This window comes from Lemur catta, chromosome 19, assembly GCF_020740605.2.
Source record: "Lemur catta isolate mLemCat1 chromosome 19, mLemCat1.pri, whole genome shotgun sequence".
Lineage (NCBI taxonomy): Eukaryota > Metazoa > Chordata > Mammalia > Primates > Lemuridae > Lemur > Lemur catta.
The window spans coordinates 21,802,641-21,830,157 of NC_059146.1; the positions used below are offsets into that span (position 1 = coordinate 21,802,641).

The window sequence follows — 27,517 nt, forward strand, 5'->3', positions numbered from 1 at the left end:
GCCCGCCCCCTGCCCCCCCCCGCGCTCCCCCTCCCCCTCCGAAAGGGTTAACTTTGGGGAAGGGCCCGGAGTCCCCGGATGGTGATGTCAGCGTGCCGGAGAGAAAGGACGAGGTGGCGGGGGGAGGCGGAGAGGAGGAGGAGGCGGAGGAGAGAGGGCGCGTGGGGGGGCGGGGGGGACCTCGGCCTGCAGCATCCGCCGGCCCGCACCTCAGACCCCCCCGGCGGGGGGAGGCGCAGGAAGGGGGGGGCCGGCCAGGAACGGGCTGGGGAGGGGGGGCCGCGCAGCCCCCCCGGGCCATGCTGACTCCTGGGGCCTGACCCCCCCGGACCAGCCCCCCCTCCCCCAGCTCCGCGGCCCGCCGACTGGGGGGGGCCAGCCCAGCCCCCTGGGGACCCCCGGAGAGGTGGGGGGCAGCCGGGGGGGCCGGGACGGAACGGCCGCCGGCCCCCACCGGAGGGACGGGGCAACCGGCCGCAGGGGGGGCGGCCGGGGGGCCGGTCGCGCCGGGACCAAGGGCACCATGTCGTCCGGAGCCAAGGAGGGGGGCGGGGGCTCTCCCGCCTACCACCTCCCCCACCCCCACCCCCACCCACCCCAGCACGCCCAATATGTGGGCCCCTATCGGCTGGAGAAGACGCTGGGCAAAGGACAGACAGGTAAGCCTAGCGGGAGGGGACACCTGGGGAGGGGGCAAGGTGGATGTTGGGGCAGACGGCGGGATTCATAGGTATTTAAAGGGCAGGGGCTGGCTGCCCAGACTCCTGGGTCCCTCACAGAGACGGGACTTGGGATCCAGACTCCTGGGTCCCCAGGGTGGAGGAAGGTGGGGACTTAGACTCTGGGGTCCTGGAGGAGAAGGGACTGAGGGCTCAGATTCTGGGGTCTGAGGGAGGAGGAGCTGGGGCCTGGACCCCTGGGTCTGAGGGAGTAGGGGCTGGGGACCTGAACCTCTGGGTCTGAGAGAGGAGGGGCTGGGGACCTGGACCCCTGGATCTCAGGGAAGGGGGAGTGTGGAGTGTGGATTGGGGCCCAAATGCTCCAACCCCATAGGGGCAGAGGTTGGAGGGGCTCCAGGGCCATGGTGGAAAGGAGGCCGGCCTGCAGCAGTGGGGACCGGGCCGGGAAGGGCCTTGCTGCAGTACGGCTGCAGGCTGGCGTGGAGGTGCGACCATCCTGGGAAGCCCTCCTTCCCCACTGGCCTCGGGCCTGGGAGGGCCACCCGCTGTCCAGACTGCAAATCGGGCTGACAGGGGCATTGAGGCAGGGGCCATGGGACTTAGAACATTCGCCCCCTTCTCTGGCATGCCAGCTCAGTGTGGGAGCAGGAGAGAGAGGTGGAAAGATGGGCTATAACAGGCTCATCTCCCAGGAGTGGCTGTGGAAAGGGGGTTCGTCCTTTGCTGTTGCTAAACACTGTCCACTGGCCACAGCTTCTCTCCTGCCGGGTGGATGGTGGGTGGAGATGAGATGGGAGCTGAACACCAGTGTCCCAGGCAGTGGATCGAGGAATGGGCCTGGGGTCCCCAAAAAACTGAGGGCCAGGGTCTGCAGGAGTGGGGACCAGGCCAAGGCTGGAAGCTCAGGCACTTAGGAAAGGGAGAGGGTCAGACCCCCAGATCCCCATGGCAAGAGTGTGAAGGTGTTGCTGACCTGAATTCTGAGTTATAGGGGACAAGGGGTCAGAGGCCTGGAGGAGGTCTGAGGGAGGAAGGGCTGGGGCCTGGACCTCTGGGTCTAAGGGAGGAGGGCTGGGTCTGCGGCTTTGGGGAAGGGTCTCCTGGGGTTAAGGGTCCTGAGGAGAGGGGTGGGCTAGGGGCCTGGACATACCCTTGGGGTTTGTGTGTGTTTAGCCACAGCTGCTATTGAAAGAAGATTAGAGAAGGGGATGGAGGGCTCAGGGTCAGGGAGGAGGTGAGAAGGTGGTTTGGGGAGGGGTCAAATGTGAGACTATATCTGTTGGGAGACAGGGAGTTTTGAAAAGATTGAAAGGCAGAGAATTCAAGTGATGGGGTGAGAGAAGGAGAGAAAAAGAGGTTTGAAGGAGGCAGTTTGGGGGAGACACAAACTGCAGAGGCACAGTGAGGAAAGAATGTGTGGCAGGGAACAAGGGCACACTAGGACAGAGGACAGAGAATCCCAGGCTGGGGATGGGCAGATGGGCAGATGGTCAACCCGAAGGAATGGAGCTGGGCAACGGGGAGCCGAAAGGGATTGTGTACTGTGGAAAGTGGCCCCAGGAGTTCAGGTCAGGGTGATTCGGGCCATGGTTGAACAGCCAGCAGGGGAAGGAGGAGACAGGATGGTACATGAGGACTTAGGAACTAGGGAGGAAGGGGCTCCAGGAGAACACCACACATTTTTTTTATTATTATTTGTGTTTTTTTCTTTTGCTCATGATTTTGGAATGTTAAATCACACATTTTCAACCTGCTCCCCCAGGGCTGGTTAAACTCGGGGTACACTGCATCACGGGTCAGAAGGTCGCCATCAAGATCGTGAACCGGGAGAAGTTGTCCGAGTCGGTGCTGATGAAGGTGTGTGTGTGCGGTGGGAATCCTTTTGGGTGGAGGGGCAAGGTGCAAGTAGAGAGGCCCTGCTGACCTCTAATCCTGTGTCCCACCTTCCTCCCTTGCCCCTCAGGTGGAGCGGGAGATCGCCATCCTGAAGCTCATTGAACACCCACACGTCCTCAAGCTCCACGACGTCTACGAGAACAAGAAATATTTGTAGGTATTTATAGACACCCAGCCCTCCTCCCCATCCTCCCTTTCCAAGGTACTAGGGTGGGACTTTTCCAGACACAGAGCCTAGGTGGGCCTGGGGAAACTTGAGCTCTCCAGGCCAGACCACTGAAGGCCTAATTCCCTCCCTGTTGCACAGGGATCCCTGTGGCTCCCACGCTGACTTGGGCCTGATGCTAAGGGTCAGTGCACCTTGACAACAGGACAGCCATGCCTGAGTCATCCTGAGTGGGACACAGGCTGATCCTCCCACTGCTTCCCCAGTTCCTCACCCTGCTGCAATGCAGGGAATACTCTACTAGACAATCTGGATGCTCTCAGCCAGACCCAGTTTACTAAGGGCAGATACCCCTATTTCTAAGGCAATGGGCCTACCAAAGCTGGAAGGATCTTCCAAAACCCCCACTGTGGAGCACTGGAGGATCCCTCTCCTCCCCTAGTAAAACTTCGGGTGCCATGGCTGGGCACCCAAACAATGGGTCTCCTTAGGAGTTCTGAGTCAGTATCTCAAAGTCAATTACCCCCCAGGAAGGATGGGGGTGGGAGGGAGTCCAGCTGTCCAGGCTCCACAGAATGGGCCTCTTTGTCCAGACTCCAGTGACCCAAAGGACAGCTGGACTGGGCAGAGGGAGAGGGGACAGCCCTCCTGCCCCCACCATCCAGTCCCCTGGATGAACTGACATCAACATCCATCAGATGCTGGAGCAGGTTTCCCCGGGCAGGTCCCAGGTGCTCATGGGAATTGTAGTTCTCCAGCTTTCCCCAGTGTGGCAGCAGAGACCTGTAGAGTTGTCACTCCCACCCTGGGGTCAGTGGAGGGAGGGAGAGCCCATGTGAGTTTATGCTTCATGTAGGAATCCCACTTGTCCAAGAGCTCATAGAAATTGAGCTTTTGTTTCCCAGGAGCTGATGGGAATTAGAGTTTTAACCTCCCAGAGCCTGATGGGATTTGGAGTCTTTAGAATCCAAGTGGTTGATAGGAATTGGGACTCTCTGTGTCCCAAAGGCTTATAGAAGTTGGGAATTTTTACCCTGTCCTGGGCTGATGGGGACTGTAGTCTTTTGCCTCACAGAATTTGCCTTGGATTGTTGCACACTGCAATCCTTATTGCCCAAGAATGAATGAGAATTCGAGTTTCTTCATCCTAGAGGCTTACGGGAGTTAGAGGCTTGGCTTTCTGGGGCTAATAGGAATAGGGAGCCTTTATTTCCCAGGCTGTATAAGAATTAGGGTCCCTACCCTCCAGGTGCTAACGAAGTTGACTTATCTCCTGAAACACCTAGGATTCGAAGTATTGATCCCAATTCCTCACCCCACTGCACTGCAGGGAATACTCTACTAGACAATCTGGATGAAGTTGACATGGGATGCTCCACTGCCCAGGGCTAATAGGAATTGAGTTTTGGTTTCCTAGAGACTAATGGGAATTGGAGTCTCTTCCTCCCAGGGATTGATGGGAATTGGAGTTTCTTCTTGCCAGGGACTGATGGGAATTGGAGTCTCATCCTCCCAGGGATTCATGGGAATTGGAGTCCCATCATTCCAGGGACTCGTGGGAATTGGAGTCTCACCCTCCCAGGGGTTCATGAGAATTGGAATCTCTTCTCCTTTCAGGAATTGATGGGAATTAGAGTCTTTTCCTCCCAGGAGACTCATGGAAATTAGAGTTTCTTCTTCCCAGAGACTCTTGGGAATTGGAGTCTCTTCCTCCCAGGGGGGTCATGGTATTGGGGGGGTGTCCCCCTCCAGGTACCAATGGGAGAGGGAGGTCAGGCCCTTTGGTTTCCCACATGCCCCTTGCAGCCCTCTGCCCCCTCTGTGTCCCACAGGTACCTGGTTCTGGAGCATGTCTCTGGGGGTGAGCTGTTTGACTACCTGGTAAAGAAGGGGAGATTGACACCCAAGGAGGCCCGGAAGTTCTTCCGCCAGATTGTGTCGGCACTGGACTTCTGCCATAGCTACTCCATCTGGTGAGGGGGCGGCTGAGGGGCAGGCCAGGCTGAGGGCTGCCTTGGAGGGCACATGGAAGGCTGAGTAGAAGCCAGTGTGGTCAGCCCCAAAACAAATCTTTTATCTGTTTTTAAATTATTGAGATACAACTCACGTACCATAAAATTCCCCCTTTTAAAATGTGTAATTCTGTGGGGTTTTATTATATATATTCACAGTGTTATACGTCACTACTATGTAATTTTAGAACATTTTCATTACCCTGTCCCCATTAGCAGTCACTCCCTATACTCCGGCTACCCACATACCACTAATCTACTTTCTGTCCGTATGGCTTTACCTATTCTGGATTTCATATGCATGGAATCATACAGTATGGGGCCCTTTGTGACTGGCTTCTTTCACTTAGCAAAATATCTTCAGGGTTCATCTATGTTGTAGCTTGTATCAATGCTTCCTTCCTTTTCATGGCTGAATAATATTTTATTGTATGGATATAACACATTCGCTGATCCATTCAGCCATTGCTGGAAATTTTGGTTGTTTCCCCTTTTTAGCTATTATGAATAATATGGACATGTGAACACTCATGTACAAGTTTTTGTGTGTACCTATTTTCGATTCTCTTGGGTATGTACCTAGAAGTGGAATTGCTCGGTCATATGATAACTCTGTGTTTAGTCTTTTTTTTTTTTTTTTTTTTGAGACACAGTCTCACTGTGTCACCACAGCTAGAGTGCAGTGGCGTCATTATAGCTCACAGCAACCTCAAACTCCTGGGCTCAAGCAATCCTCCTGCCTCAGCCTCCTGAGTAGCTGGAACTACAGCTACTACCACACCCAGCTATTTTTTTCTATTTTTAGTAGAGATGGGGTCTCACTCTTGCTCAGGCTGGTCTTGAACTCCTGACCTCAAGCAATCCTCCCACTTCGGCCTCCCAGAGTGCTAGGATTACAGGCATGAGCCACTGCGCCCAGCCTATGTTTAGCCTTTTGAGGGACTGCCAGATTGTTTACCAAAGTGGCTTCACCATTTTGCATTCCTGTTAACCATGTATGAGGGTTCCAATCTCTGCACATCCTCGCCAACACCTGCTATTATCTGCCTTTTTGATTATAGCCATCCTAGTGGATGTGAAGTGGTATCAAATTGTGGTTTTGCTTTGCATTTCCCTAATGATTTTTTATTTGAAACATGTTATTATGTTTTTATTGGCCATTCACATGTCTTCTTTGGAGAAATGTCCATTCAGATTCTTTGCCCATTTTTAAACGAGTTATTTTTTTAAATTTAGTTTTGTTTATTACTGAATTGTAACAATTCTTTATTCTAGGAATAAAGAAGATAAGAGATACCTCTAGTAATAACACCTAATAAATACTTATCCTAGGAACAAATCTTTCATCAATGTATGTTTTTAAACTATTTTCTCCTGTCTGTGACATGTTTTTACATTGTTATAACAATGTTCTGTGAAAAGTAAAAGGTTTTAATTTTTATAAGCTCCAGTTTATTGATTTTTTCTCTTTTTTTTCCCTTTCTTCCTTTCTTTTTTTTAATTCTTAAAGACAGGGTCTTACTCTGTCACCCAGGCTGGAATGTACTGACACCATAATAGCTCACTGTAGCCTCAAACTCCTGGGCTCAAGCCATCCTCCTGCCTTAGCCTCGCAAGTAGCTAGGACTATAGGTGGCTGCCAACACAGTCAGCTGATTTATTCTTTTATAATTCATGGTTTTTCTGTCTTATTTAAGAAATCTTTGCCCAACTCAAGGTCACTAAGAGTTTCTTGTGTGTTTTCTTCTAGAAGTTATGTAGTTTGAGCTCTTGCAATTAGATCTGGGATCTATTTCAGGTTAATTTTAGTATATGGTGTGAAGCAAAGGCTGATGAGTTTTTTTTTGTCTGTTTGTATATGAGCATCCATTTAAAAAGATTATCTTTTCCTCATCAAATTGCCTTCAGCCCCTAAAACAAGATATTAAATATGCAACATTTTCAGGATTAATTAAGGTGCAAAATGGATGCCTTCATCTTTTAGCCTCCTTTATTTGCACATCTCCCCCTCTGGGATGTGTTTTGGAGCTGAGGTGGGGATAACGGGTGGAGGGGCTCAGACTTGGGATGCTCAGACTTGGGATAAAACTTGGCGATAAAAAAGCAGCCTATTTAAATTTTCAGTACCTCCCTATTGACAAAAGTGTCAAAACCCTGACATTGAGAGCCCTGACCTCTAGGGGGCGATATTGAACATACTTAGCAACAAACATGACCCAGTTACTGACCACTCCAAATAGGGCGCGCTCCCTCTCCCCAGACATCAACCCTTTAAGCCTTGTGGCGTTTGGTCCATGGGTGGGAGGGTCCGGAGGGAGGAACCAGTGACTGGCTAGGGCTGGCAGTATTTTTTTACTATTCAGTATGAAAATATTTTTATATTTTAAGAACCAGTTCAATATTAGCTCTACTTACCTCAAAATATCTCACTTTATACATATTCAAATATTGTAGATAAAATGATGCCATGTCTGAGATCTCCTACAGAATAATGCAGGGTGGGAGGCTATGCAGGGACAGAGATAAGGTTGGCCCTGGGTTGATAATGGATGGGGGGGTTGTGTAAGGGGTTTCCTTACACTCTTCTCTCCACTTCTTATTTTTATTTTTAAATTTTGTTCTGAAATCTAGAACCTGTGATCTTCTCTCCACTTTTGGGCATGTTTGTGATTGTCCATCCTAAAAAGTTTCCAAAGCCAGGCAAGGTGACACAAGCCTGTAGTCCCAGCTACTCAGGAGGCTGAAGCAGGAGGATCACCAGAGCCCAGGAGTTTGAGGCTGTAGCATGTCTGTGAATAGCCACTGCGCTCCTGCCTGGGCAACACAGCAAGACCTTGAGATCTCATCTTTAAAAAAAAAAAAAAAAATAGACCAGACAGTCTGAGCAAGAGTGAGACCCTGTCTCTACAAAAAATAGGAAAATATTAGCCAGGTGTGGTGGTATGTGCCTGTAGTCCCAGCTACTCGGGAGGCTGAGGCAGGAAGATCACTTGAGCCCAGGAGTTTGAGGTTGCTGTGAGCTATGATGATGCTACTGCACTCTAGCACGGGCAACAGAGCAAGACCCTATCTCAAATACACACACACACACACACACACACACACACACACGCACCAATGGGTTAATTTACAAATAAGAGGAAAAATATATTTAAAAATAGACCAAAATAAATGAATGATAATAAATGCTCTCTCAGTACCCTTTAAAAAAAACCCCAAAAAGTTTCTAGAGGTATTGTGACTTGAGAGATAGTGAGTGGGGCCTGGGCCTCCTGGGAGGAAGGCAGGGGCCTGAGCTCCACGTGCCTGTCTCAGCCACAGAGACCTAAAGCCTGAGAACCTGCTTTTGGATGAGAAAAACAACATCCGCATTGCAGACTTCGGCATGGCGTCCCTGCAGGTGGGGGACAGCCTCCTGGAGACGAGCTGCGGGTGAGTGGGGGGCCCGGCCTCCCAAGTGCCTGGGGAGGGGGTTAGAAGCTGGCTGGAGGCTCACACCACCTCTCTCTCTCTCAGGTCCCCCCATTATGCATGTCCAGAGGTGATTAAGGTGAGTAAGGGGTGGGGAGGCGGGGGAGAGGGGGGCGGGGACCAGGGGGTGAATGCAGTGGTGGGGAGTGATGGAGTCACAACTGTCCTCCCTTCCAGGGGGAAAAGTACGATGGCCGCCGCGCAGACATGTGGAGCTGTGGGGTGATCCTCTTCGCCCTGCTCGTGGTAAGTCGCTCTCCTGCCCGCTCCTGCCTCATTTCTGGAACAATCCCACCCGGTGGGTGCACAGAGCAATACTTCCCATTCTCACCTCAGGGGTCATCTCCCCAGCATTTAACTAGTATTGGGAAATGTATTGCATTCAGAAACAGACCAGGATCCGGGAGCACGCTCTCTGTGCCAGGGCTAAACGTGCCCTCACAGAACTGTGGGATGGGTGAGCCCTCGGAAAGGGACGGGGTACCCAGGAGTACTTGGAGGGCTTGGGACTGTGGTTGTTTACCAGCTGATTTTAGGGTGTGGTGATATTGTAATAACCAGCACAACCAGATGAGGGTATCAGCTGGGCTCCAACCACAGGCCCTTTGCACCTGCTCTTGTGCCTAGAACACTATCCCATCCTTACTAGCCCTGTTACTCTCAGCTCAATTGTAACTTCTCCAGGAAGCTTCCCCTGGGCCCTGTCCTCCCCCGACCCCATGAAGTCAGATGCCCCTGTGATAGGCTCTCTTCTGGCAACTATCAGAGTTGTCATTGTGCATCTTGTTGCACAGTCCCTTGAGTGATATCTCCCTTCCTTTCTATGTCATAAGCTCCTCGAGGTCAGGGATTTTGTCTTTGTTTTATTTCTTTTTGTCAGCTCACCTTGGCAAGCCCAGGACTGACACATCGTAAGCCCCCGGTACACATGCATAGCATGAATAAATAAGCAGTTTACTCTAGGATGGGCACTTGTTCCGAACATGTTATCTCAGGTGATTCTCTCAGCAGTCCCAGAGAGGGGAAGTGACTGGCCCATGGGTACACAGCTGTTAAGAGGCAGGAGTGGGATTGGTCCTTGTTTTCATAACCACTAGGCCCTGTGACGGACACTAGGGGGAACGAGGCTGGCCTGGCACTGCCCTCCTGGAGCTCACAGCCCCATGGGGAGAGCAGCCGAGGTGCCTGGGAGGCCAGCTAAGAACATTCCAGCCTCAGCTCTTCTTCACACGATGGTTAAAAGCCCAGTTCTGGAGCCCATCCATCTGAGCTCAACTTCTTGCTCCCTCACCTTGAGCAAGCAAGTCACTTTCCCTCAGTTTCCTCATCTGCACAATGGGAATAATTATAGTACCTGCAATTGTGAGGGCTTAAATTAAATGTTGCATCTGAAGCCCTTGGAGCAGTGCTCAATAATTATTAGTAGTAGTTTATTATTATTATATTCAGTCGTCGTTATTTGCAGATTCCATATTTGTGAATTCACCTACTCAATGACTTTTTTTTGTTTGTTTTTTTTTTTGAGACAGAGTCTCACTCTGTTGCCCAGGCTAGAAGTGAGTGCCATGGCGTCAGCCTAGCTCACAGCAACCTCAAACTCCTAGGCTTAAGTGATCCTACTGCCTCAGCCTCCCCAGTAGCTGGGAGTATAGGCATGCGCCACCATGCCTGGCTAAGTTTTTCTATATATATTTTTAGTTGGCCAGATAATTTCTTTCTATTTTTAGTAGAGACAGGGTCTCACTCTTGCTCAGGCTGGTCTCAAACTCCTGACCTCGAGCGATCCACCTGCCTCGGCCTCCCAGAGTGCTAGGATTACAGGCCACCTCGCCCAGCCTCAATGACATTTATTTGTAGCCCAGAATCAATACCTGGGTGCGTTCACGGTCATTGGCAGACCTGCACAGAGCAGTGACGATTCAAGTCTCCAGCCTGAGGTGTTGGTTCCCAGCTGAGGTCAGAGAGACCCCTGCCTTTTTCCTTCAGTTTTCATCCTGTAAACAAGCATCCTTTTCACATTTTTGTGGGTTTTATTTTTTGCTGTGATTTCGCTGTTTGAAATGGTCCCCAAGCGTAGCACTTCTGAAGTGCCTTCTAGTGTTCCTCAGCACAAGGAGGCTGGTATGCGCTTTGTGGAGAAAATCCATGTGTTAGATGAGCTTCGTTCAGGAATGAGGACAGCGCTGTTGGGATTGAGTTCAATGCCAATGAAATAGTATAGATTAAAGGTGTCTTTAAACCGAAACACATAAAAACAAGGTTAAGTCAGGATTGATAAAAATGTTGTGACGAGAGGGGCAAAGGAACCTAACTGTATTTCCTCTGGGAGCAATGCTTCATTATTCACTAATTCACAGCTCGCGGTGACTTCTGAGAGCAGAACTACCAAGAATAACTAGAATCGGTTCTATTGATATTGTTGTGTTGTTGTTATAATTTTTTAATCCACGCCATAGTCCTTCCTGGCATGATCACTATGTCCAGTTCACAGAGGAGAGGAAACCGAGGTGTAGTGCTAGAGTGCCAGGCAACCAGAAGTCAAAGCCAGGTGTCCTGACCCCAAGACTAGCATTTGGGGGTGCTCTCTCCCTTTCTCCCCTGACACACACTGCATTCTCTGTCCACAGACCTCAAATACTGGGGCAACAGGGCACTTCTGACACCTGGAAAAGCTCTCAGAGACTCACAACTGTCACCCCCTCGGGTTTTTGTCCAATGTTAACCCCTCCAAGGTCACCTTGGCCTCCTGTCCCTCTAACCCCTTGCCCCATTCGTCAGCGGCATTCCCACCTGCCCCATGGGAGATGTCCATCTGTTTGTGGTCTCTCTTCCCCTCTAGAAGACAGTTCCACCACTGTTGTATTTACTGAGCGTCTGGTGTGTACCCAGCACTGTCCTAGGCAAAGCTCCATGAGGGGAGGGACGTGACTGTGTTCCCTGCTCAATCTCTGGTGGCTACACCAGAATGTGGGCTGTAGCAGGGGCACGATCAGTTATTGAACGCGTCACAACAGCTAACGCATGTACAGTCCCAACCGTGGGCCCAGCATTGTATTAAGTCAGCTGCTTCTGCCCATGGCTGTTATCAGAGCAGTTACTTGCCCGAGGTCACGCGGCCATAAGCGGCAGAGCAAGGATTCAAAGCAAAGCAGGTGCCTTCTATCCTACTCCTGACCACTGTGCTTACCGCCCCTCCGCGAGGCAGGAGCCTGACATGACCAGCTGCTACATAATCCTCGGGCACCCTCGCCACCACTCTCCCCTCTCCTTGGTCCCCTCCGACACCCTGGGGCCCCTGCACAGGCTGTCATTGATCCCTTGGATGCACACTCTTCCATCCTCTACCGGTGTTCTAGGGCTGATGTCACAAATTACCACAAACTGGATGGCTTGACTTCAAACGACAGAAATGTATTCTCTCACAGTTCTGCGTCAGAAGTCAAAAATCAAGGTGTCAGCAGGGCCATGCCCCTTCTGAAGGCTCTAGGGAAGCATCCTTCTGCCTCTTCCTAGCTTCCGGTGTCTCCGTGTCCTTGGTGGCGTTCCTTCAGCTGTAGCTGCATTGCTCCAGTCTCTGCCTCCACCGTCACATGACTTTCTCCTCCCTGTCTCTGTACTGCTTTCATCTTCTTATAAGGACGCCAGTCTTTGGATTCAGGGCTAAGGTTCATTCAGGTCTCTGCTCCAGTTGTACCTGCCGGGAGAAGCCTCACTCAGTCACTCTGTTACATAGCTATTTGTTTGCTTGCTCACCTGCTGTCTGCAGTATGCGGCGTGAGCTGTACCAGGGCAGTAGCTTATTTTGTTCACTGCGGAATCCCTGACCCGTAACAGATGCTCAGATTTTGTTGAATGAATGATTACCCCTCCGGAAACTGGTCTGGAGAGAAACCTGTTTTTAAGAAACGGCCTCCAATGCGGGCCCAGCCTCTTGAGCGCAGGTGCCAGGCTACTCCTTGCCAAATCCTTGCTCTGCCACTTAGGAGCTAGGTGGCCTTGGGCAAATTGCTGAGCCTCTCTGTGCCTCAGTTTCCCCACTCGTAAAATGGAGACAATAATAGTTCTCTACCTCCCGTGCTTGTGATGAAGGTTAAATGTGTTAATGCCTGCGAAGTGCTTAGAATCTGTAAGCCGTGTGTAAGGGGTCCTGGTTCTCTCTTGCCCAGGGGGCTCTGCCCTTTGATGATGACAACCTCCGCCAGCTGCTGGAGAAGGTGAAGCGAGGCGTCTTCCACATGCCCCACTTCATTCCTCCAGACTGCCAGAGCCTCCTGAGGGGCATGATCGAAGTGGAGCCCGAAAAAAGGCTCAGTGTGAGTTGGGGGAACCGACGGAGGGGGAGGAGTGGGTGATGAGCACAGAATCCCTAAGGGAGTCATGGGGACTGGGGGGACTGGGGTCGCTGGCTTAGCCGTAGCCCAAGGTCCGGCAAAGCCTCCTGCTCTCAACCCGGGTGGAGACCACGCAACAGTGGACTCGAGTCCCAGGCAGTGAGGGGGCGCGTGCGCGGACCGGCCCTTCTGAAAAGCCGCGGAGAGTGGGCAGGGTGACACTGCGCATGCGGAAAACTAGAGCCGCCGGGCCGAGTAGTCGGAGACACGCGCTGCGCTCCATCACCACTAGGGGGAGACATTTTGCGTCATCCTGCCCCTAGTTGGGGGGGTGTGCATGGTTAGGGACCCCCAAATCCACCCTAGTCAACTTTCATTGCGCGCATACATGTGCATACTACCTTACTTCTGCTTCTCTACGACCCACCCCCTCACAGCTGGAGCAAATTCAGAAACATCCTTGGTACCTGTGAGTATGGGGTAACTGGGCACTTGGGTCCCCGGGGGAGGTAGGCGTAGGGGCCAAAGCAGGACAGGAGGCTGGGGGTGGGATGCCAGGGCTCCTGAATGACGAGGGGCTGGGGACTTGGACTTCTGGGTCCTGGGGGAGGAGAACACAGCTGGAGAAGGGGTCTGGGGGTCAGAGTAGGGAGAGGGCTAGGCTGGGAGTCCAGGACTCCTGTGTCCGAGGAGGAGGAGCCGGGGGAACCCCTAGGTCTGAGGGAGGAGGGGCTGGGGGCCAGGACTCCTGGGTTTCTAAGAGTGAAGGCTGGGGGCCCAGGACCCTTGAGTCTCAGCAGCCAGTTCCCAGTGATGTTTCTCCTCCTCTCCAGAGGCGGGAAACACGAGCCGGACCCGTGCCTAGAGCCAGCCCCTGGCCGCCGGGTAGCCATGCGGAGCCTGCCATCCAACGGAGAGCTGGACCCCGACGTCCTAGAAAGCATGGCGTCGCTGGGTTGCTTCAGGGACCGTGAGCGGCTGCACCGTGAGCTGCGCAGTGAGGAGTAAGACCCCCAGACCCCTGCACACACGCACCCACGTAGGACGAGCTGCCAGGGCAGGACCTCGCGCACGCGCATACCATGCAGGGCGCAGCACCCTGGCGCCTGGTGGGGCGTGACTTAAAAGCTCCCTCCTCGGGGCTGCGGGACCAGCGGGGGAAAAGGCAGGGGAATATGCTGAGAAAGTATTAATAGACGCTGAGACAGACTTAGACAGTACCTTAGGTAGTGCTTACAAATAATAAGTACCCGAATGTTAGGTATTATGTATTATTACTGTCATTGAATGAAACAAGGCTGAGAGGTACCTTGAGCCAAAGGAAACCAATCATTTTGATACCTAGAAAAATGGAAGCATAGACAGAAATGCTGGATGAGACTGAGCCCCAGAGAGCCACAGCCACTGGGAGCTGATGAGACCTCCTCTGGGCACTGATTTCTGACCTCAGTCTTCTCCTACCCCCTTCCACCACCACTGCCCCCTGTCTTAGGGAGAACCAAGAAAAGATGATATATTATCTGCTTTTGGATCGGAAGGAGAGGTATCCCAGCTGTGAGGACCAGGATCTGCCTCCCCGGAATGATGTTGGTGAGAAGACAGGGCTCAGGGGCCAGACACCTGGGTCCTGAGAAGGGAAGAGGCTGGGAACCCAGACCCCAGGGTTCTCGAAGGAAGAAGGGACTGCAGGCTGTGAGCTTCTGGGTTCAGACTGCTTGACTTTCTCCATGACATTTATCAAAACCCCTCTCCACTCTGGGCCTCAGTATCCCCATCTGTGCAGTTTATAAGGAAGTTATGTAAGTGTCGTGTCCATCTGGGCAAATCCACAGATTGGGTTGAAACTCTCATCCCTCAGACCCACCCCGGAAGCGTGTGGATTCCCCCATGCTGAGCCGTCACGGGAAGCGGCGGCCAGAGCGGAAGTCCATGGAAGTCCTGAGCATCACCGATGCCGGGGGTGGTGGCTCCCCCGTACCCACCCGACGGGCCTTGGAGATGGCCCAGCACAGCCAGAGGTGGGAGCCCCTGTCCTTTCCAGAAGGATCCAAAGTCCGGGGTAGAGAGGGAGTTCAGGATTCCAGCCCCACCCAGCTCAACCTCAAGTGTGCTATGTGCTTGGGAAAGTCACCTGCCTTCTCTGGGCCTCATTTCCTCATCTGGAAGGACCATGGCAGTGAAAGGACATCTGAGCCTTTTGAAACTTTGCCACCTGATTTGATTTTTTTTTTTTTAATCTATCTTGGAAACAGATCCCGTAGCGTCAGTGGAGCTTCCACCGGTCTGTCCTCCAGCCCTCTAAGCAGCCCAAGGGTAAGGCCAGGTCCCCAGTGGAATTAAGAAGGGATAAAGGGGTGGAGACACTGTGGAGCAAAGATTGAGCAGCAGAAGCTGCAATTCACATGCAGCCTTGAGACGTTGCCTCCCCTCTGGAGGCCAAAACTCAAGGCCTTATTAGTATCTTGGACCACTGGACATTTTTACCTCCCTATGACTCGGTTTTCAGTGAGCGTGCAGGGTTCGTTTATTCGTTTAACAAAAGTTGATTGAGCGCCTACTTTGTACTAGCCTCTGTGTTCGGGCTGGAGTTAGAACACTGACTTCTATAGGGGATGGGCAGTAATTGGACTACAAGTCCCAGCATGCATCGGGACAGCCACTGTAAGGGTGTGTGTGTGTGTGTGTGTGTGTGTGTGTGTGTGTGTGTGCGTGCGCGCGCGCGCGCGCGCGTGCATGTGCCGAGTGGGGCCCCTACAGCCTTGGCTGTCCGCCTTCTCACCAGTCTCCACTCCTCCGCAGAGTCCGGTCTTTTCCTTCTCACCGGAGCCCGGGGCTAGAGATGAGGCCCGAGGCGGGGGCTCCCCGACTTCCAAAACGCAGACGCTGCCTTCCCGGGGCCCCAGAGGTGGGGGCACCGGGGAGCAGCCCCCGCCCCCCAGTGCCCGCTCCACACCCCTGCCCGGCCCTCCAGGCTCCCCGCGCTCCTCCGGCGGGACCCCCTTGCACTCGCCCCTGCACACACCCCGGGCTAGCCCCACTGGGACCCCGGGGACAACACCACCCCCCAGCCCAGGTGGTGGCGTCGGGGGAGCTGCCTGGAGGAGTCGCCTCAACTCCATCCGCAACAGCTTCCTGGGCTCCCCTCGCTTCCACCGGCGCAAGATGCAGGGTACGGGACTGCAGAGGCTGGGTCCTAACGTGGGGAGGGGGCCGGTGGCTGAAAATCTGATCCCCGGAGAGATCCTCCTGGGGTCTCCAGGGAGGAAGGGAATGGAGGCCTGGATTCCCACGTTCTAAGAGAAGAGGGGCTTTCCTGGAGAGACGCAGGTGTGGGGAGACAGGACGTGGAGCCTCTGTCTCGGGAGGGGAGCCCATTTGAGGGACACGCCCCTTTTTGCTCTGGATCACCTCCCCATTGGCCCATGGCTCTGTGAGCCCCGCCTCAAGGGCGTGGCCTAACCTGGCAGCGTCTCTGGGGTCTAGAGCCCCCAGTGGAGGCGACTACGGGGCTGTGTGCTGCCTCTAGGACAAGCGCTGACCACGTTCTCTCCCCCCCTGCACCTAGTACCCACTGCCGAGGAGATGTCCAGTTTGACGCCAGAGTCCTCTCCGGAGTGAGTCTACCAGGGAACGGAAAAATGAGGAGGGAGGGGAATTCATTCCTTGGCCCCCTCCTAACCTTCCTCCAACCATCCCCTCCACTCAGGCTGGCAAAACGCTCCTGGTTCGGGAATTTCATCTCCTTGGACAAAGAAGAACAAATATTCCTCGTGCTAAAGGACAAACCTCTCAGCAGCATCAAAGCAGACATAGTCCATGCCTTCCTGTCGGTGAGGGGCCTGGGTCCCCAGTGCGCCTGGCCACCCCAGAACGACAAACCCCGGCAACCCCTGGGGTTCGCCACCTTGGCGCTGGCCTGCCTTCCTCCTGGGCTCTGGGATTGGTAGTTTTCCAGCCAGAGTTGGGTTCGGTCAGTGTAGGGCAGGGAGGAAAGGATCGTTGTGCCCAGAGGCCTGGAGGTGGTGAAATAGAATCCTGAATTGCAGTTTCCCAGATTCTAGTGCCTCTGAGGTTGGTAAGTTACCATTCCCCTACTACCAGGTTCGAGATCAGCAGAAGAAACTACTTTTCCCAGCAGGCTTTAGGGCTGCCCACTGCCGGTCGTGGGGTTCTTTGCTTCAGGAGCTGAAGGGACTTACAGTTTCGGAGGCAGATGGAGCGTACGGGCAGTATTTGTGAAGGGAGGGAGAAGTGTGTTTCATGTGGTCTTAGAGCTTGGGGCTGTCCCTATATGTGACAGTCCTTGTGAATTTGGGATTCAGTCCTTCAACCGTTCCTCTGATACGCTGTTTATAGAACAGAGGAAACTACAAGTCCCAACAGGCAATGGGACCTTCCATACCTTTTCTATTATTCTTTCCCCCAGTGGCTGATGGGATTTGTAGTTCCTTGGCCAGAGCTGTTGTGGAGTTGTTTATTCATTCCCTCAACTCACCCCATCCTTGTGTTCCCCACCTCTCTCAGATCCCCAGCCTGAGTCACAGTGTGCTGTCACAGACCAGCTTCAGGGCCGAGTACAAGGCCAGTGGTGGCCCCTCCGTCTTCCAGAAGCCTGTCCGCTTCCAGGTGGACATCAGCTCCTCTGAGGGCCCAGAGCCCTCCCCTCGACGGGACGGCAGTGGGGGTGGTGGCATCTACTCCGTCACTTTTACTCTCATCTCCGGTGAGTTCTTGACTAGACTGCCCCACACCCAGGGTTTGGGATGTTCACGACAGCTGCACCAGGACAAGGCCAGAAGTGCAGCAATAGGCAGGAGGACGTGGTGCTCAGCTTGTGCCCACTCTGTGAGCCTCCTGCTCACACAGACCCCCACAGCCTTCCCCGTTCTCTCATTGACATCTAGCAGGTGTTTACAGTGTAAATAATGAATGCATTATTTCATTGACGCTTCCAAGCAGCCTCTGAGGTGTTAGTAATCACCAGTTTTACACAGGAGAAAACTCAGTCCTTGAGAGATAAATGGACTTGACTAAAGTGACACAATAAACTGTGGCAGAGCTGGGGCTCAACCCAGGCCTCCTGACCTCACGGGAGAGAGCAGAGCTCTTCCTGCTGCTTTAAGATCATAGATCTAAAGGGTGAAGACACAGTGTGCTGATGTCTAATATCAGTCCAGCCCGGGAAGACATCACCAACCGATCACAGCACGTCTTCCTGCCAAGCCTGTCTGCAGCCAGGACCAATCCAAAGTTGGCACAAGAGATAAAAACCACAGCAATACCTCACTTCCAATTCTGCTTGCATCCTGAGTCCTAATAGGAAGAGTTTAGACAATGAGGGATACCTCTGCTCTCCTTGTCATGAATTTTAGTGTGTCACTGCCAGGAGATGAATTTGCTCCAAAGATTTCTAAACCAGGATGCTATGCAACACTGCAATGGATGTTCCATCACCAAAACCTATTATAGTGCTGCTATTTTTCTTTCCCCCTTGAAGACTAATTTGCAGACCTTTCTTAACTTTAAGACCTTTTTCTTGCATTTATTGTCTTACATTTCTGGCCCTACGTGGCCTCAACTAGAAACTAACAAGCAGTGGCATCAATTTAAATAGCAACTGATGCCTGTTGTTATTTTAAGTTGAAGATATCTGAGTCTGACAGTGGTCCTTAACTAGCAAAACAGAGACCCATTTACAAGCTATGAATTTATGCCGGCCCCAGCAGAGGAGGAGAGGAGAGTCATTTGCTTGGTGAAGAGAGTGGGTTCTGCAGGCTGGGAGGGCCTTCCCTGGCCCCACCCCTAGTCATCCTGTTTCCCTGCCTGCCGGTCGCTCCAGGTCCCAGCCGTCGTTTCAAGCGAGTGGTGGAGACCATCCAGGCACAGCTGCTGAGCACTCATGACCAGCCCTCCGTGCAGGCTCTGGCAGGTGGGTGGTGGGGGCTGGAGGTGGGAGACGTCCGGTGTGACCCGGTGCTCCGGGGTTTGGTTTGCAGAGGAGGCCAGTCTTGCTGAGGACTTCCCTGCAGTGTTGCCAGCAGGTTCTCGAAGGCTGGAGCCTGGGAAGGAACTTGCTAGCTACCTGGAGATGGGCCTCCAGAGGTCCCTAAGAGGACAACAGGCTCTGTGTCGGGGATAGAGGAACATCCTGCCAACAGAAGTTCTGGACTTCTCTGTTCAGGAAGAGGGTGACCAACCATCTCGGTTTGCCTGGAACCAAGGGGGTTTCTGGGATGCAGGACTTTGAGTCTAAAACCAGGACAAGTTGGTCACCCTCTTTGCAGGACTCAGGCCCCATCTCACCCTGTTGCTAGGGCTAACAGTCCCTAGCAACTAGGGTTGTAAGCTGAGTTCACAGGGAGTGTGTAGGATCTGTGCTCCATGGGGGTCGGGCCTCCCTGGGCTCACCAGCTCCGCTCATCAGTGAGTGGGATTCCCCAGCAACCAGGGACAGTGCAGGGGCCAGGCCTCTGCAGGGTTTGTTACTAAGGTGTCTTAGTCCCTTGAGGCTGCTATAAGAAAAATACCATAGACTGGGTGGCTTATAAACAACAGAAATTTATTTCTCACAGTTCTGGAGTCTGGGAAGTCCAAGACCAAGGCACTGGCATATTCGATATCTGGTGAGGGCTGATTCCTGGTTCATAGATGGCATCTTCTGTGTCCTCACATGGTGGAAGGGGCAAGGCAGATCTCTGGGGCCTCCTTTATAAAGGCACAAATCCCACTCCTGAGGGCTCCACCCTCATGACCCAATCACCTCCCAAAGGCCTGACCTCCTCACACCATCACCTTGGGGTTAGGATCTCAACACAGGAATTTGGCAGGGACACAACATCCAACCAGTGGTAACCAGAATGCCTGAGGGAGGAGAGCTCCTGCCCAGCAAAACAGCCCTCATTTCTGAGACATGGTGACCCCTCCCCAAGGAATGGGGTCTCATAGGACAGTGAGTGAGGGTGCTGGCCCCGCTGCAGGGTGGGTAGGCATGCCATAGCCACCAGGAAACAGTTGGGTGCTCTGGGGGAGTCGGGCAGCATCAGCCTTGCAGGGTTCACTGCTCCTTCCCAGACCCCTTGACCACCTTCCCCATGGAAGGAAGAGGGCAGGACCCAGCAATGAGGGCAGGAGCCAGGGTAGCCTTGTCACCAGAACACTCTGGTGGGCATTTGGATGTGGACATCTTTGGGAGGGGGTGCGTTATTCATCCTACCACGGCCCCCAGGGGATATTTGGCCATGTCTGGAGGCAATTTTGGTTGTCTCAACTGGGGAGGGCAGGGGTATGCCACTGGCATCTTGTGGGTAGCCCAGAGATGCCACAATTCACAGGACTGCTCCCCACGGCAAAGGGCTGTCTGGGCCACAAATGCCAATGGTGCCAAGGTAGAGAAACCCCATTGTCCGTTATGGTCACTAGGGACAACCACAGAGCAAAATAGGCTCACCAGACCCCATTGCCAAGGAAAACCGCCCTTCATGGCCAGGGATCCTGAAAAGGGGCACAGCCTCAAAGATGTAGGACCGACAGGCCTCCCCACCCCCTGGGGCCTCGGCCACCTGTCTTGTATAGGAGAAGGGAGTTGGGGGCCAGCCTCGGAGCCTGCCCTGGAAGAAGACAGCCTTGTTGGTTGCCATGGCAATGAACCCCACAGTCTCTGCCAGGGGACCTCAGACAGTGTCTCAGGCCCCATGGAAATTGCTAGGTGGCCACCCAGCAACCAGTGTTTCCACAGCATTCCCCGAGAGGAAGTGGCCTCTGTCTGGGGAAGTCAGGCCCCACAAAAGGGGAACCCAAGTCAGGCATGCCCAGCTGGGAGGGCCTGAGACCCCCCAGTAGGCTCCCATTGGCCCCGTCTCCATGGAATATTTCTCCCTAACAACCGGGGTAGAAGAGAGTAGGGGATGGCCATGAACATGTTGGCGTGTCTTGGCCTATAGCAGCCAGAATGTCGGAGACTCCCCCAAAGTCGGGCCAGCCCAGGCCTTACTTGGCCTAACTGGGCCCCTTTTCCAAAGCCAAGAGGGTTGCAGGGGGCCTAGGGTGTGGCCCCCATTCTGGGAACACCAGGCCTTGTTGCTAGGTCATGTGTCCCCCTAGCAACAGCTTCTGGAGGCTTCCGTCCCTGGTGTTGGGGGATTTAACTGGGCCTCACCAGGGATGTAGCTGGGGGTCACTGAAACCAACCGATAAGGAGACTCCACTCCATCTCCTGATGGCAGGAACCTCAACCCTGGGCTGCAGAGCCCACATAAAACCTCTCCTTCCCTCACAGATGAGAAGAATGGGGCCCAGACCCGGCCCGCTGGTACCCCACCCCGGAGCCTGCAGCCCCCGCCTGGCCGCCCTGACCCAGAGCTGAGCGGCTCTCCCCGCCGAGGCCCCCCCAAGGACAAGAAGCTCTTGGCCACCAATGGGACCCCTTTGCCCTGACCCCAGGGGGCCAGGGAAGGAGGGGAGCCCCCTCCACCCCCCTTCCCTGCCCCCCAACTGTGAATCTGTAAATAAGGCCCAAGGAACATGTCGGGAGGGGGGAGGACACAAAAACCGGCCTTGCCCTGCAGGGATGGGGCTCCAAGGGCCGTGCCCAACGGGGGTGGTTCTAAGGGGGATGGGGCGGGGGAGCTGTTTCTATTTTATTTATTGATTAATTTATTATTTTATTTATTGATCACTCTCTCTGCGGGGTGGGGTGGGGGAGGGACGGGAGCGGTTGGGGTGGCTTAGCAGATCCGGACAGGGCCCTCTGTCCCTGTGTCGTCCCCAACCCCCCTTCCCGGGCCCCTCCTCCCCTGTCCTTCCCTCTCCCCCACGACCTTCTGTACGGATTTGCTCTCCGGAAGGAATTCTGGTTTCGCGTGATCCTGCCTGCGTCCGTGTCTCTGATTCTGCCGGCGGCAAAAAAAAAAAAAAAAAAAAACAATAATAATAATAATAAATAGCCTTGATCAGGGACGCTGGTTGACCTTGGCCTCTTGCTTCCTGGCTGCTCCCGTCACACGGTCAGGGCCGGATGGCGGGGACAGGCAGGCGCAGAGGTGCAGCCTGCGACCAGCTGTGCTGAGGCCCTCCACGCCCGCACACACGTCCCCTAGGCTCCAGAATGGGGACGGTCAGCGTCTCCTGCTCCCGGCCAGTCAGAGATCCCCAGTAGTTCATCCTGGGGATGTTGGGGGAACAAGCATTGGCCCCATCTTCTTCTTCCACTGGTGACATGAGACCCGGCTCAGGACTCCTGCGACAGCTGGACAGGCAGGGAGACGGGGGAGGCCAGCGGCGGCTGAAGACACAGCGTGCAGCCACCCAGGCCAGAGAAGTCAACGGACAGGAGTCCAAAGAGCCCGAATAGCAGCATGGCCGTGGCCCACTCACAGATGGCAGAGGCGGAACGCAGCTGCTGGGAGTGGAGGACGATCACTTCACGCCTGCGTCAAGGACCACACGGCTACCAAGAAGGACCCAGGAGCCCGGCTGGGTTGCTGTGTGGCCTCGGGCTGGGCTGAGGCCGTCTCTGGGTGTCCTCTCCTGCCCCGCTGGCTGGCCACCATCCTCAGCTCTCATCTTCCCACAAACGTCCTCTCAAACGGAGTCTAGCCTTTGTCCCCGGTGCTCCCCAAGCCCTATCTGTATCTCAAGCTGTTCCCAAGCACTGTCCTCTGCGTGGCGTTCCTGATGTCCGCCTATCTTCCCTGACCTGGGGAAGGCAGTGAAGGCTCAGGGCATCTCCCTGCTGGTCTGGGGCAACAGCCAGCTCTGGTCTTGTATCTTTCTCCTGGTCTGCCTCGTCCCTTCTCTGGCTGTCCCATCCCAGCTCCTTAAAACCTTTTTCTATACACCAGTTCACACAGACTCCTGCACAGCAGAGACATCTCTTGTTTCCTGGAACCTCTCTCACTGGACTTCCCCTTCCTCCCCACCCCTCCTGGATCAGCTTAGACATTATTTCATTCGCTCAAGGATCTCTAAGGTCCTTAGGTGCCAAGCAGTGGCGTATAGATGGCATATAATGCCGGCACCAACCCTGGCCCCGTGCGTCTTACAGCGCAAATCGCTTACTCCCAGGACGAACCCTGTTCCTCCCCTGCTCACAAGCTTTCTGTGGCTGTCTCTTGCCTGCAGGCAGAAGCCCAAGCCACTCACCCTCGTCTTAGAGATCCCCAGCTCTGGCCCTGCCAGCAGCCGCATTCCTCCCCTGAGCTGGTCTTTCTACTCTCTGCACACACCTGCAGAGGCCCCCAGCCTTCCAACCCCGACCCAAAGCAGCTCTGCCAAGACCCAGCTCAGAATCCCACCAGGTCTCAGACCCACCTTTGCAGACTCTAGGTCTTGTCACACCCAGCTGGCTGTCTTTATAGCCCCTCCCCCTCCCCCTAGCCCAGGGACAACTGAGCCCCAGAGAATGAGGACCCTGCAGCCAAACTGATTATCAGTCCTACTTTAAAGGTTTGGAAGGGGTGGGACTGGGTCTTATCACAAATAGGGCCCCTGTGGAGGAGACAGCATGGTTCTTCCCAGCTAGGGCTGCTGAAGGCTGAGCTGAGGGCTCACCTTTGCCACTTGTGCTGTGGAGCTCCAGTTTGTTGCTTTGGGAAGTGGGATGGCTTAGCTGGTTTCCCTAAGGCCTCGGCTTCCCCTTCCATCCTCCCCATAAATAAGAAAGGCCCCAAGGCTGAGTTTGCAGCCCCTCCTCTGAGAGCACTCCACACTCTCCCTATCAGAATTCATCATTTTGATAAAAGCAGCTCCGTTTCATGGATACGGAAACGGGCTCAGAGAGGGACTTGACCTGCCTCGTGGTGTGCTGTGCTGGTGGAAAGCATTTGGCTTCTGGGGTGACCCAGAAGTGAGCTGGGATTGAGTCTCCACCCAGTGGTGTGCTGGTAAAAGTTTAACAACCGGCTCTGGTTGGTAGCGTCTGCCAAGCACCGTGGTGTAAATACTCACATCATGCTCATAATGTGATGTCATTGAACATGGAGTTAGGAAGAGCCACACAAACTGCTCTTGTAAGTCTGCACGAGCCACCTGCAGCCTACCACCAATTCCACCACAGAACTTCTTGACAAATCCTGGCCCACAGACTCTCCCTGTCGGAACCTGATTTCTGGCATGGAGCCAAACAGACTGTTATTATTCTGATATCATTCTCGTAATACTTAAGGGTCACTCACTGTGTGCCAGGCACAGATCTAAGCGCCTCATGTGTATTATCCTATTTATTCCTTGCAGCCCTGCGGTCGGCCCTATTATTATCCAAATTTGATAAATGAGGAAACTGAGGCACCAACCGAGAAGTAAAGGAACCAGTGGAAGTTTCCCCTAGCTAGTCTGTGGCAGTGATGGGATTCCAACCTGGGCAATGTGACCCCAAAGTCAGCACTCTCAACCACGAAGCTATGATCCTGTGCAAAGACTGAGGCCCAGAGAAAGGACGAGACACCCCCAATGGCACACAGCCAGGGCATGGGAGACTGACCCCAAAGAAGAACCGCCCCCAACCTCTGCCCCAGCCCCAGTAAGGATACTGGCCATGATGAGAACGGTGCAGAGACAGCAGAGGCCCAGGCGGAGTGGGCCCATCCAGGGGCCCCCAGGCCGGGGCAGGCTCTTCATCCACCACTGGAGAAGGAGCTGCAGCCAGAAGTAGAGGTTGCCCAGGATGAAGGCAAGGAAGGCTCCTGCCAGGTGTGTGGGCTTCTGGTTCTTTTCCTGGGAGGAGAAGGGAAGAGTTGGGAGGAAAACTATGGGACGGTGAGGGCATGAGGTGGGGGGGCCATAACCAGCCCAATTGACTGGAATGGAAAACTTGCCATCCCCAGTGATCGGCTTGTTGATTAGGTACATTGGCTATTGTCAGCCTGTGAGGGCAGGCATTTAAATCTGTTCTTCACAGCTATAGCCTTAATTCCTACAACAGAGCTTGGCACATAGTAGATGCCCAGTAAACATGAGTAGACTAAATCCTACATTCTCAAAGAGGGAGGGGGCCAGATATTGCCCCCAAGGGTGTAAAAATTGATCTTTCAGGGGTGAAAATTCTTAGGCATTACAATGGTTTGTGGCTTATAAATATATAGTATATATTTTGTTAAAAATTTTAAATACTTAAAATGTCATGAGGGAAGGGATAATTAGGGGAAAATATCTAAAAAGACTCCTTAGGGAGGTGATATACTAAAAATACATTAAGGAACACAGAAATAAAGGAATGAATGAATGGCTACGCGAATAAAATAGGAAATCTTTACAAGCAAGTCAGAGTTAGCCTCTTGTCTGAACACCTTGTGGTTCCCCCCCAGGGTCCACTATTTCAGCAAGAGAGGTTGGACATTAGTGATATCATGGTAAAATAAAATATCATAAAATTGACCGGGCACGGTGTCTCACGTCTGTAATCCTAGCACTCTGGGAGGCCGAGGCGGGAAGATTGCTTGAGCTCAGGAGTTTGAGACCAGCCTGAGCAAGAGCGAGACCCCATCTCTACTCCCAGCTACTCAGGAGGCTGAGGCAGGAGGATCACTTAAGCCCAGGAGTTTGAGGCTGCTGTGAGCTAGGCTGACACCACAGCACTCACCGGGCAACAGAGTGGGAGACTCTGTCTCAAAAAAAAGAAAAAAAAATCATAAAATAAACCACAAAGATTTCTCTTATCATGTGTGGATCCATTTATCCTACGAATATTTACAGAGCTTCGTGGTTAAGAATTTGGGTTCCAGAGTCTGTGAAGCTCTTCATTTCTGATCGCCACTGACATGTGGAGAAAAATAACTGAGATATGCTCAAGAAGGACCTATGTAGAATCCTGGAGGAGATGGAAAGAATTCATGTACAAAGTGCACAGCCTCGTGCACGCTAAGAATGAGTAAATCTCAGATCTCAGGAATTTCATCATTAAATGCGTTGGGGAGAGGGTTTGGCAGAAAATTATCCCAACCTCCTCCCGGTGCAATCCCCTCCTCCTCCACAAAAGACTTTGGCCCCTCTACGGCCCACCGTCCCCAAGAGAAATGCCGGTCCTGAGGGCGGCGGGACGAAGGGGACTGGGGAAGAGGCGCGGGGCGGGGAGGGGAGGGGAGGAGGGAGGGGGTGGGCCTGCGGCCGCGGGGCATGCCGGGAGGTGTAGTCCCCGACTCGCGGAGCCAACTGCGTTTTACCTGGAAATTGCCCACCACGGAGGTGCCCAGGGCAGCGAGGAGACCCGTCCACAGGATCAGCTGGTTAGGCCACCTGCCGACCCCCCAGTCCCGGAACTGGTGGTAACGGAGAATGCAGATCCAGGCGGCTGGGAGGACAGGGGAGAGGGAAGTGGGCGGGAGACACCCCGGGCACTCCAGGGGAGAGGGGACCAAACTCCTGGAATCTGGGCAGAGGAGGCCTGGGGGCCTGGACCCCTGGGGCTGGGAGAGGAGGGGCTGGGGGCCTGGACCCCTGTGTCAGAGGGAGGAGGGTGTTGGGGCCTTGGGCCCCTGGGTCTGAGGAAGGAGGGGCCGGAGGGACCCCTGGGGCTGGGGGAGGAGGGGCTGGGAGCTGGCTGGGATGAGAAGCCCTGTGTCGGAGGAGCTGGAGAATGCTTACCCATGGCAGCTCCCACGTTGAGCAACTGGCCGAAGATGCAGCTCTGAGGGGGGTAAGATCCACAGAGACTGGGGAGATAAAGGGGTCATCCTGTGGCTCCTCCAAGCCAAGGCCCTCTGCTCTCCTCCATCAGGACCCCATAACACCACAACTACCTGATGTAGGGAAAGCCTTCGCTGAGGTTCACAGTCCTGTTGGCCACTGCAATGGCAAAACTGAGGTAGGGGGGGACAGAGCAGAGTAAGTGGGGGACTTTGAACTCTTCCCTTGGTTAACCAAACATTCCTGGAATCTAGTTACCTCCTCCCCCAGCCCCAGGGGTTCACCGAAGTTCCTCCTCCCTCATACCCAGGGGTCCCCGCCAGCCCCTCTCCCTCAGACCCAGGGGTCCCCCCAGCCCCTCCTCCCTCAGACCCAGGGGTCCCCCCTAGCCCCTCCTCCCTCAGACCCAGGGGTCCTGTCCCTAACCCCTTCTCCCCCAGCCCCAGGGGTCCATCCTGCCTCTGACACTTACACAATCCAGATCCCAGTGGTAGCCCAGACGGCCAGGAAGGCAGGCAGCAGGGTCAGGTAGCCCCACATGGTGGGCTTTGCAGGGGAAGGAGAGGAGCTGGGAATCCCTCCCTCTTTGTCCCACTCTGTTTCTCTCTCTCCCTCTCTCTACTCTCTTCTTCTCTCTCTCCCTCACAGCTGAAGCCCCAGGCCTAAGGTGATTGTGGCCCCCACCTCTAGGCCCCCATTGGCTGGCAGGCAGACGCAGGTGGGGTGGGGGTCTGAGCTAGTCCCTGGAGGCACTGTCCATCTCTTTCCCAATTTTCAGTCCTAATCTCAGTTTTCCCTGGTAGTTTCTCCCTGTCATCCCAGACCCTCCCTCCAGCCCAGCCTCAGGGCAAGACACTCACCTCTCCCAGCTCCCTGGGCTGTGGTCCTGGGTGTTCCAGGGAAGGCCTGGGATGCAGGGTGGGGCTCAGGCAGCCCAGAGGCAAAGTCCAGGCTGGAGCGCTGGAACCACACAGGACCTTGGGTCTGACCGCCACTCTCCCCCGGCCCTCAAACTACGAGGTCCTGTCTTCTTAGAACCTAGCAGACAGCACCTTAGCTTTGGGGGCCCCTAACTTCCTTCCTCCAGTTTTGTGGGTGCAATGTCCAAACTCTCAGCCTTCCTCCCCAGGACCCAGAAATCAGAGCTGCCAGCTCTCTCCACTCCTCCTCCCTTGGGGACCCAGGAGCCAGGGCCCAGTCCTTTCTAGAATACATGTCTTCATTTCTAGCCCCTGGGGTGCAGCCTCCCAGCTCTTACCTATGCAGGGACCCAAGAATCCAGCCCACAGGTCCCCCTGCTGTCTGGGGGCAGTTTGTGCCGCAGGAGTCCTGGTGACCCTGCCT

The 27,517-nt window shown here is 54.1% G+C and overlaps 2 protein-coding genes across 2 annotated transcripts; one reads left to right on the forward strand and one right to left on the reverse strand.

The window, feature by feature from the left end:
- The first annotated feature begins 76 nt into the window (after positions 1 to 76).
- Positions 77 to 21,511, forward strand: BRSK1 (BR serine/threonine kinase 1). Its single transcript, XM_045532789.1, has 19 exons — positions 77 to 659; positions 2,443 to 2,537; positions 2,644 to 2,729; positions 4,575 to 4,715; positions 8,070 to 8,186; positions 8,271 to 8,304; positions 8,403 to 8,471; positions 12,392 to 12,538; positions 12,994 to 13,025; positions 13,390 to 13,560; positions 14,049 to 14,146; positions 14,415 to 14,574; positions 14,809 to 14,869; positions 15,356 to 15,725; positions 16,122 to 16,170; positions 16,263 to 16,386; positions 17,081 to 17,279; positions 18,396 to 18,485; positions 20,832 to 21,511. The coding sequence occupies exons 1-19, from the start codon at positions 524 to 526 to the stop codon at positions 20,987 to 20,989; spliced, it is 2,337 nt and encodes a 778-aa protein (XP_045388745.1). The 5' UTR covers positions 77 to 523; the 3' UTR covers positions 20,990 to 21,511.
- Positions 21,485 to 27,517, reverse strand: TMEM150B (transmembrane protein 150B). The gene is made up of 8 exons (XM_045532790.1): positions 27,432 to 27,517; positions 27,034 to 27,133; positions 26,646 to 26,721; positions 26,287 to 26,346; positions 26,132 to 26,199; positions 25,711 to 25,838; positions 24,082 to 24,265; positions 21,485 to 21,973 (listed from the first exon to the last, which is right to left on the reverse strand). Exons 3-8 carry the CDS (start codon positions 26,711 to 26,713, stop codon positions 21,783 to 21,785), a joined length of 699 nt encoding a protein of 232 aa, XP_045388746.1. The 5' UTR covers positions 26,714 to 26,721; positions 27,034 to 27,133; positions 27,432 to 27,517; the 3' UTR covers positions 21,485 to 21,782.

Coding starts and splice junctions, on each gene's coding strand:
- TMEM150B (XM_045532790.1), bottom strand. CDS start 26,713: ATGTGGGGCTACCTGACCCTGCTGCCTGCCTTCCTGGCCGTCTGGGCT. Junction 26,200..26,286: donor GAAGGCTTTCCCTACATCAG/GTAGTTGTGGTG, acceptor TTATCTCCCCAG/TCTCTGTGGATCTTACCCCC. Junction 24,266..25,710: donor CCGTGGTGGGCAATTTCCAG/GTAAAACGCAGT, acceptor TTCTCCTCCCAG/GAAAAGAACCAGAAGCCCAC.
- BRSK1 (XM_045532789.1), top strand. CDS start 524: ATGTCGTCCGGAGCCAAGGAGGGGGGCGGGGGCTCTCCCGCCTACCAC. Junction 8,187..8,270: donor CTCCTGGAGACGAGCTGCGG/GTGAGTGGGGGG, acceptor TCTCTCTCTCAG/GTCCCCCCATTATGCATGTC. Junction 14,147..14,414: donor GCCTCCCCGGAATGATGTTG/GTGAGAAGACAG, acceptor CTCATCCCTCAG/ACCCACCCCGGAAGCGTGTG.